The sequence below is a fragment of the Haliotis rufescens genome, unplaced genomic scaffold (genome assembly GCF_023055435.1).
Source record: "Haliotis rufescens isolate VD_foot unplaced genomic scaffold, xgHalRufe1.0.p SCAF_1, whole genome shotgun sequence".
Lineage (NCBI taxonomy): Eukaryota > Metazoa > Mollusca > Gastropoda > Lepetellida > Haliotidae > Haliotis > Haliotis rufescens.
The window spans coordinates 12,736,089-12,746,832 of record NW_025963779.1 but is presented as its reverse complement, the minus strand read 5'-3'; the positions used below and the strand labels follow the sequence as shown (position 1 = coordinate 12,746,832).

The 10,744-nt window shown below is 41.7% G+C and overlaps 1 protein-coding gene across 1 annotated transcript; it reads right to left on the bottom strand.

The window, feature by feature from the left end:
* Positions 1–3,069: 3,069 nt before the first annotated feature.
* Positions 3,070–8,012, bottom strand: LOC124150333 (mannan-binding lectin serine protease 1-like). The gene is made up of 5 exons (XM_046522320.2): positions 7,835–8,012; positions 6,921–6,993; positions 6,117–6,241; positions 4,315–4,473; positions 3,070–3,580 (listed from the first exon to the last, which is right to left on the bottom strand). The coding sequence occupies exons 1-5, from the start codon at positions 7,998–8,000 to the stop codon at positions 3,321–3,323; spliced, it is 783 nt and encodes a 260-aa protein (XP_046378276.2). The 5' UTR covers positions 8,001–8,012; the 3' UTR covers positions 3,070–3,320.
* Between the last annotated feature and the right edge of the window lie 2,732 nt (positions 8,013–10,744).

Below are 10,744 nucleotides of genomic sequence, written 5' to 3'. Positions count from 1 at the left end.
CAGTCTGCCCACCTTGGTCATGATGAAGCATGAGCGTTATAAGACCTGACACATACTTGCTGTGTGGTGCGTGAGATTAAAGCCCATGATACACATGGCGTAATTTATGTCTGGCACCAAAAGGCCTGCCCACAAACCTGTCACACGCACAGACATAAATCCTCAAACTTTCCCGCCATCTGCGTTGTTGCCAAAGAAACGTTAATAACGTCACCTTTCCGTTGGAATTAAAAAAACAATTAAATGAAATAAACTAAGGATAATAGAGTGAGTGAGTGAGTATGGCTTTACGCCGCTTTTAGCAATATTCCAGCAATATCACGGCAATATCGTGACGAGCGAACGCTTTAACCACTAGGCTACCCGACCGTCTCAAGGATAATAGAAAGTTTTGATATGGCCTTCATACATTTACTTAACATTGGTTGATGCGATTCATGTCGTGTATCACCCAGTATCATAAGCGAGCATATATTGCTCATATTTTAATTATCTTAACAGACAACATGCAGTTGTGACATAAGGAGCGGCATGGACCTATATAACGGTTATTCAGCTCCGTGGGTACGGTTATACGAAAGGCAAATCCCTTCCAATCCGTCTTGTCCATGTGGGGGGCACGGGTGGCCCAGTCGTCTAAGGCCCCGCGATTCGCTGTGCAGATTTGCGTCCCTTGGGTGCACCAGAAACCTATGATTGTGGGTTCGAATCCCGGTTCGCCTCGATTATGTTTCTATGTTTGTCAGCACCATACCCGTGCTGGTGGGTGGCACCGAAGTATTAAACGTCTGAGACCTGCATCACTTCAGCGTTCCTCCCACATTAAGCTGACACGCCGCGATATAACTGGAATACTGTTTAAGTCGGCGTTAAACCCAACTCACTCACTCACTCTTGTCCATGTGGAGACCCATTTGAAGATGTTAAACCTTTTATGCTCGAATATACATTATATTAATAGTACCTTATATTACAATAAGATAATACAATAACATATATGGTCAATATCCATATCTGACTCGAAAACAAGTATCATTGATATATCATGTTCTTTCATTACATGCTTCGAATTTCCTATTCCCCCACTGCTTTGAGACCATTAAAACTAAGAACTTAAATTTTGGAAACACTGGTCATGGTTCGTTGCACCAGAGTGTAATCTATCCCAGTAAGGGCATTGTCATAGCACGGTCTCATTCTAGGTAATGAAAAATAAGATAATTTAATTATTGGACAGAGACAGGACAACTATTTTTACATCACTGGGACTACTCATATTTCATTGGATAAAAGATGAAACATTTTGATTTTGTCCTTAGATAGTTTATTAATTAATTGTAACTGTGAACTGTACTGTAGACCTTACGGCCTTTCTACAAGTAAAACGTCTGTCTGTTTGATATGGATATACATCAATATAAAGTGAATGACATCAAACATTAGCTAACCAACTACTACTCAACAATGATTGTAGTCGTCTATGGAAATTTTGGGTAACCAACCTGTGCACACTGACTTTGATAGAGACATGGTTAGAATTGCATGAATGTGTTATATAAGGTATCCTTATCCATCATGAGCACCAATTGATAAGCCGCTGAGTGATCGGGAACCACAATGGTGCTGTGCTGTGCTGTGCTGTGTGTGTGTGTGTGTGTGTGTGTGTGTGTGTTTGTGTGTGTGTGTGTGTGTGTGTGTGTGTGTGTGTGTGTGTGTGTGTGTGTGTGTGTGTGTGTGAAGAATGTGTTCAAGAATATTTTGTATTTCTAAAAGGAACACTAGATTTCATAACTGTAAAAAGAGAACATAAAAAATTACTGTCAATGGTTCTTTTCCATCGTTAATGAACTGTCTGAATTATTCCAAATGGTATGCGCACACATGCAAATGTCATTAATTTGGTTTGGTGTCACTACCCACTGGCATATACGAGGGTCCTGATGGGTTTTAATGCTTAACGTAAAACACCCTTCAAACACTATCGTAAACGTAAAATTCATCTTTTTTTTCGTAACTGCTTAACGGAAATACCAAAAAATAGCTGCTTAACGTGAATAAATATTTTACTGCTTATCGTAAAATGATTAAAATGGTCAAAAACAGCCTGTCTTCAAGACCCAAATGCTTCGCCACAGAAAGCAGGCTGCGCAACTGACGCAGGGGACCAGTCTAGAATGTTTAGCGATTTTGAGATTTTATCCGGTATTAAAAATATGAATTGTCAGGATGAAACGAAAGCAGAATTAAAAGTCCCATGTCCCGACATGGCCGATTTAGGAATCGTTTCGGATCGAAATTACAAATTTAGATTCAACTTGACAGCTTTTACCGCGGTTGAAGGATGACAGATTGACAGCACTGGAGGTGAATTTGAACATAATCAACTGTGTGTTGAGCTTTGTCAAAGACGGTGAAAAGCTGGAACAGTGCACGGCTAGGCTTCCTCTTGATCCCGAGGCACATGCACCCTTTGATAAGTTTAAGAAACATGTACAATAGGGACACAAAGAGAAATTTTATTGAAAAAGAAGAAAAATAACTGCTTCATGAAAAAGTAACCTAAATTTTACTGCTTACTGCTTATGGGACACACACACACACACACACCCCCCATCAGGACCCTCATATACGACAGAACATACCTGCCAGGATGATGGACTGATATGGACACTGGAGGAAAGGAGTGCATTACTACAACAATTCCAAACATTCCAAAACCAGGTATACATGTAAATATAACCAAATGATATATCAACATTCATACCAACGCTATTGCAAACCTCAAGAATTGGGCTTTGTCGTGTAGTGGATAACAAACAGATGACAGATAATAAACAGGGATCAAATATCACTCAAAAGCGTTATGAATGCGGGGGCATGGGTGGTCCAGTCGTCTAAGGCGCTGCGATTCGCTGTGCAGAGTTGCGTCCCTTGGGCACGCCAGAAACCTATGACTGTGGGTTCGAAACCCGGTTCGCCCCGATTAGGATTCAAGGTTTGTCAGCACCATACCCGTGCTCGTGGGTTTCACCTAAGTGGTAAACGTCTGAGACCTGCATCACTTTGGGCTTTCCTCCCACATTAAGCTGACATGCAGTAATATAACTGGAATACTGTTAAAAAGCGGCGTTAAACCCAACTCACTCACTCATGAATTCAGTCAAAATACTTGGAAGAAACGTAAACGCTTCGATGACGTTTTCAGATGCTATGGGTTCACGATGATGCCCAACCCCCGTCTGTGATGTGGCAGAGGGATCTCCCTAAATTTACATGAAAAGAGGATCATAATTATATTCCACTTGCTGCCCACGTCCAAATCATATGTGTTCAACGTTGTATGGCGGAGGGGGTTCAGTACAGCTCGGCACGGTCTTAGAGTTGTGTGATGAAGGCGGACAAGCTGTCGCGTCACTCGCGTAAATCTCACAAATGCTGCTTTCATGGATTCTTTCCTTGATGTATATGTTGTGAGAGTCAAAGTACTTATATTTCAGAAAACCTACGACGACAAGTAACAGCATGGTGCCATAAACAGAACAGATGACAATTATATTCTGTTTGTATTCCATGTCGTTTTCTGAAACAGAGATTCACAACATTCAGATTCTTTAAATTAAAGGGTCGTTTGGAGGTTCGTGGTTAAGGCACATTGTCTTCACATCAGGTTCGGCCCCCTAATGCAAACAGCTTGTGAAACCCATTGCGGATGTCCCGTGATTTTCCTGTAATCTAGGAGAACGGTGCGAATAACCATTCATACATGTACAAACTTATTATTAACTTGATGATCACGGATCTAAAGCAACATTTAAAGCCATAGGTCACTTGTTTACCAATTCACGTATTATAATAAAGTCACTCAGCGCTTATTTGAAGGTAACGCGTTCAGGATGACTACCCTACTTTACAGTAAATCTTACTGGCTATAGCCATGATGGTACAGGGGCGGTGGGGTAGCCTAGCGGTTAAAGTGTTCGCTCGGCCACCGAAGACCCAGGTTCGACTCCCCACATGGGTACAATGTGTAAAACCCATTTCTGGTGTCCCCCGCCGTGATATTGCTTGAATGTTGCTTTAAAGCGGCGTAAAACAATACTCACTCAGAGTACAATACTCGTGTGTTTGTGGTGTGATATCGTAATACCGGTATACTTTAATATAAATGTGAATCTAAAATGATAAGTCAGCATATATCTATATGTTCAAGATAGCAGCACCTATTTTCATCTGAACATTACCCATGACATTTTACATTTGTTTGTATTCTCATTTGGAAATTATAGAAATTAGTTATAGCGTGAATGCACTCACTTTCAATGGAATAGTACATGATACAAAATCCAGATCGGGAGACGTTAGCGTTTGTAATGAGTATTAACAGGGCGCTACTCTCAGAGGTAGTGATGTCTCCAGGAGACGTGGAACCACAGAAGCGACCAAGATGGCGGCTAGTGTCCTCGTCTAATCCATCTGCAAACCAGGTATCGAGTCATGAGGAAATATATCATTGTCATTAACCAGGTATCGAGTCATGAGGAAATATATCATTGTCATAAGCCAGGCATCGGGTCATGAGGAAATATATCATTGTCATAAACCAGGTATCGAGTCATGAGGAAATATATCATTGTCATAAACAAGGTATCCAATCATGAGGAAATATATCATTGTCATAAACCAGGTATCGAGTCATGAGGAAATATATCATTGTCATAAACCAGGTATCGCGTCATGAGGAAATATATCATTGTCATTAACCAGGTATCGAGTCATGAGGAACTATATATTATTGTCATAAGCCAGGCATCGAGTCATGAGGAAATATATCATTGTCATAAACCAGGTATCGAGTCATGAGGAAATATATCATTGTCATAAACAAGGTATCCAATCATGAGGAAATATATCATTGTCATAAACCAGGTATCGAGTCATGAGGAAATATATCATTGTCATAAACCAGGTATCGCGTCATGAGGAAATATATCATTGTCATTAACCAGGTATCGAGTCATGAGGAAATATATCATTGTCATTAACCAGGTATCGAGTTATGAGGAAATATATCATTGTCATAAACCAGGTATCGAGTTATGAGGAAATATATCATTGTCATAAACCAGGTATCGAGTCATGAGGAAATATATCATTGTCATAAACCAGGTATCGAATCATGAGGAAATATGTCATTGTCACAAACCAGGTATCGAGTCATGGGAAAATATCTCATGCTCACAAACCAGGTATCGTGTCATGAAAAAAATACACCATTGTCATAAACCAGGTATCGAGTCTTGGGAAAATATCTCATGCTCACAAACCAGACATCGTGTCATGGGAAAATACATCATTGTCATAAACCAGGTATCGAGTCATGAGGAAGTATATCATTGTCATAAACAGGTATAGAGTCATGGGAAAATATATCATTGTCACAAATCAGGCATCATGCAATGGGAAAATATATCCAGGTAACAAACCAGATATCGTGTCATGGGAAAAAAACATCATTGTCACAAACCTGTGTTTGGTGTGTCTGGCGGTCTGGCAACCTACTGGTCAAAGCAATCGGTCGTCACACCATTGCTCGATTCCCCACAAAGGCATAATGCTTGAAGCCCATTTGTAGCCGCCGATGTGTGATTGACGGTGGGCGTAAGGGGGATAAAACAAGGGCAGATCGGCTTGAAGTCCATGTTAAACTGCGGCATCGTATCTCAGTGGGCTGGCACTATGTAATCAGCATTAGTCCGTCCGCACAAGCAGCCACACAGACACACAGCCACATAGACAGACACACAGACAGACAGACATTCACAGACAGACACACACATACACAGACAGAGAGACACACACAAACACACACACACACACACACACACACACACACGCACGTGCATGCACGTCGCAATATAAGAGCACTAATCATGAAGGCGACGTTAAACCTCATTTCACCTCAACATACACTGTAACCACCTGATCCTCAGCTCAGACCACATGCATGTCGTAATGGAAACATATTCTGGCTCGGGATACCCAGGTGCGTTCGATATAACTGCGAACACGTGTAAATCGGGTTGACATTATATTACTCGGGGATTCCCTTCACTCACCATCGTAAACATCAAGATAGTCTCGTGTACACCTGGCAGAACCCTCGAGATCGAAATGGGTGAAGGTTATATGGAGGGCGCTGTCAGGATCTCTGGCGTGTATGACCAAAGACCATCTGATGTCACTGAAATGAAGCGGAGCTGTCAGAGTTCGTCATTAATGATCTCATGGCGTGGTGCCGGTGTGCCTGCTCTGGTCTAAAATAAGCATGCACCATACCGATCGCAGGACCAATGTGACGTGATGGTGATGAGGAAGGAAATTATCCGACCAAAGACATATTACCTGTAACTTAGGAGTGATCTTTTTACCTTGAATAGAATACATGGAATACTTTGCCGAATAACGATTTGCAGGCTTGTCGGCAATATGACCGACCATTGACGACGTGAGGTCTTAAGCAATTGGGTCTCACGTACTCACTAGACCACCGAGGCTCACCTGCCCCAGTGACAGCTGAGACAATTGGTCTAAGGGACCGACCATTTGATATTCTTAAAACAATAATAATGCTTCAGACCGTTTGAAAAACAGAATTTGCCTGTGACATTTTTGGAAGGTATTTAAACAAATTCAGGCTCATAATTTTAAATTAAAAAATTCTGGTTTGTAGCTGTAGCTGAAAAATATCTAATCTCGATGTAAAATACAAACCCCCCTCACTCCCCTTCCACAAGCACGCACGCATGCACGCACGCACGCATACACACACGCACGCACGCACGCACGCACACACACAGAGGATTATGAAATGGTCGGTCCCTAAACCTTGTTATGTATGCAGAAGAGATGGTACTACCTACTTGGGGTAGTCTTTCGGATAGTTAAGGGAACATATTTGACGAGTAGAAGACGGGAGACCCTCTGTTCTTGCAGCTGAAACATATTTGTGCATTATATTTTAAGTGATGGACATCAATAAAAAGTAATATGACTTCATCACAGACATATTTTGAAATCGTATTCTGTATTATTGTTGTAAAGTTGCCATATTCATACTGACATACTGAATCGGAAATAGATTATCTAATGACATGCTTTACAATTGTAACTGTTCCATGGTAATGGTCATTGGAAGTTTAGGACTGAATGTATACACGTCAAGACCTTGCAAATCAGCGAATAATCTTTTTAAGATATAAAGATGGTTGGTTGGTTGGTTTTTTAACGCCGCACTCAGCAATATTCCAGCTATATGACGGCGGTCTGTAAATAATCGAGTCTGGACCAGACGATCCAGTGATTTATATCATGAGCATCGATCCACGCAATTTTGATCGATGACCACCCGATCCCGTTAGATATAAAGAATACATATATACCATCTAATATGTAATAGACACAAATTGAAAGAGTTCGACCATAAGTAGCTAAAGCATGCTTTTCATTATCTTGTATTGTCAAGAAATATTTCATTGTACTACACGCCAGCTCGTACAGATTACAATACCTTGGACAAACACCAGCTGTTTATATGACATATCAAGAAGGCACCGTCGTGAACCCTGTATCTTCACATAAATGTACATCTCGAAAGAGTCGATACAAATGTACCAAAATCACTTCTTAGACGTGAGACTGACTTGTCGAACAAAAGGAAATATTTGTCGAATAAATTAGAAAAGTTATTCTTACCCAGGGTCCCATGAATGATTTATGACAAATCTCTTTGATGTGTATATGATGCCTACTGATGTCTGCAGGCATGAATGGTTACCTTCTGTCAGCAGCCAGAGCAGTGATGCCAGCAGCATCGGACACACGACAGTAACGAACTTCATCTTGCGCTGGACGCGGCTTGTTTGAGTCATCAACCACGGCAGTGTGTGGACTAAAACATGATACCACAAGTGAGAATCATCAGTGAAGCATGTAAAGCACATATGTATGCACACAAGGGTCCTACATGCGTCTGTGTACACAACGGTTGTCGCTGAGTACATACCCATGTATAATTAAGATAGAGCTCGAGATTCCGTACGCGTCAGGTAAATCAGTCCAAACTATACCATGAACCATTCCAGGTGAAATTATCAGGATCGACGGCGAATCATTGGTAATAGATATGCCACTTTAAATTTTCCACATGGAGTTATGATGGATTGTAATTGTAGTTATGTGACTTTATGTTACGTCGGACTCTATTCCACCATTGCATCCACAGGACGTGGGCATTCAAATAATATATCCTGGGCCAGAAATGTCAGTGATGGATATTATGAACAACGTCCTACGCTGTTGGGGTAAGGGGACAAGCATTTAATCAAGTTACCGAGCCTGACCACCCGATCCATTTTTATAGGTTTCTGGGGTCCAACTCGAACCCGGAAACCCCAGGGGGCAGTTTATGGTTTGTGTGTGGACCATGTGAAATTGAAATAACCTGGGATCACGTGTGTGGCTGCTTATCGCCAGCGGGTTCTTACTTGTTCAGGATAAGTTATCTGTAGATAAGACAGGTATTTGAAATATGCCTCTATGCATAACGATTTGGGGCGGTCGGGTAGCCTAGTGGTTAAAGCGTTCGCTCGTCACGCTGAAGACCCGGGTTCGATTCCCGACATGGGTACAATGTGTGAAGCCCATTTCTGGTGTCCCCCGCCGTGATATTGCTGGAATATTGCTAAAAGCGGCGTAAAACCATACTCACTCACTCACTCACTCATAACGATTTATTGTGATAATTATTATCATTATTTACAAATTGTCTGGTTTATTAAACGTCAAAGCGTGTAGCACTAACAGAATTAAGTGGGGTCCAGAGAATACACTGTGTGTGCTTGTACCTGTACGTGAGTGAGTGTGTATAGTTTTACGCCGCTTTTAGCAATATTCCAGCAATATCACGAACCCGGGTCTTCGGTGTGACGAGCGAACGCTTTAACCACTAGGCTACCCGACCGCCCCTGTACCTGTGCGTGTATCCTAGTGTATTATATTACCTTCACGCCTTCTCCTTGAGACAAGAGTGTTCACTAGCCTACTAGTATATCAAAGTCTAGTTTCTATCTTTATCACATCAAGCCTACTTTTCTGTGCTAAAATATGAGCGGACTTTCGCACATATCGATAGTGCAATCAGGGAATGTTTCACATAACCAACATCCGCGTTCCGAAAACGGTCGCTGCTATGGCCACAGCCATCGCCTGTCGAATTGGCGCTGTAATTATCAAAAACATTAAGCAGAGATTAATATTTTCGAAGTGGTTCAAAGTTTTCAAGTCAGCACCATACTTGTGCTCGTGGGTTTCACTGGAGTGGTAAACGTCTGAGACCATTCGTCACCACTCGCTCCTTTCCGTAACCTGCAAGAAGATCGCTATTCGGCTTGTCCCGGAATAACACGAGTTGGTCACGAATGCGTCTTAGACCTGTATCACTTCGGGCTTTCCTGCCACATTAAGCTGACCTTCGCCATGGGTGAGAGTACTTTCGGGCACACGCCATGTTCACGATTAACAATATGGTTAGGGAGACACGCCTTCTCTACGGTTAACTCGTTAGTTACGGACACACGTTAATGCCAGTTACGCCTTCTCCATGGATAAAACGTGTTGGGTAGACATGCCTTCTCCATGGATAAAACGTGTTGGGTAGACATGCCTTCTCCATGGATAACACGTGTTGGGTAGATACGCCTTCTCCATGGATAACACGTGTTTGATAGACATGCCTTCTCCATGGATAACACGTGTTGGGTAGACATGCCTTCTCCATGATAAAACGTGTTGGGTAGACATGCATTCTCCATGGATAACACGTGTTGGGTAGACATGCATTCTCCATGGATAACACGTGTTGGGTAGACATGCATTCTCCATGGATAACACGTGTTGGGTAGATACGCCTTCTCCATGGATAAAACGTGTTTGATAGACATGCCTTCTCAATGGATAACACGTGTTGGGTAGATACGCCTTCTCCATGAATAACACGTGTTGGGTAGATACGCCTTCTCCATGGATAAAACGTGTTGGTAGACATGCCTTCTCCATGGATAACACGTGTTGGGTAGACATGCATTCTCCATGGATAAAACGTGTTGGGTAAACATGCATTCTCTATGGCTAATACTAGTTTTTTGTCATCATGTTATAGCAGACACTGAAAACGTCGACTGAAAAGAGTATAGCTTGCCTCAACATACGAATAATATAACACTCCTATTAACTGTTCATAGCCCTTCTTATTGCAGTTGACAGGGTATATCTATCAGTATTACATTATAACAAAATACGTTATATTCCTTTTGAGATAAATGAAAGTCCACACATGTAATTATTTTCCAATGTGACGTTGTACAAACCAGTCCCTTTATCAAGTACGTGATTAATATCTGGTTAGGGCATGGTAACAAGGCATTAATTGCATATATAGAGATGCTGGTGCCTTTATCGAGGACGTGATTAATATCTGGTCTGGGCATGGTCATTAGGCTCAGATAACAGAAGCTTGTACCTTTATCAAGGACGAGTTAGAAAAATGCTTTTCTGACTTCATTTAATAAGTACGAAACATTGCGTCATTTCACGATTCGTCCGTATAAACGAATTTCCGAAAAACTGAAACCAGCTTCTTACTGGAAGAGTTACTTCCCTTCAATTATGCAACTCATGACAGATGACA

Coding starts and splice junctions, on each gene's coding strand:
- LOC124150333 (XM_046522320.2), bottom strand. CDS start 8,000: ATGTGCTTTACATGCTTCACTGATGATTCTCACTTGTGGTATCATGTT. Junction 6,994..7,834: donor GCTCTGGCTGCTGACAGAAG/GTAACCATTCAT, acceptor AATATGTTTCAG/CTGCAAGAACAGAGGGTCTC. Junction 6,242..6,920: donor TATCCGAAAGACTACCCCAA/GTAGGTAGTACC, acceptor GCTTCATTTCAG/TGACATCAGATGGTCTTTGG.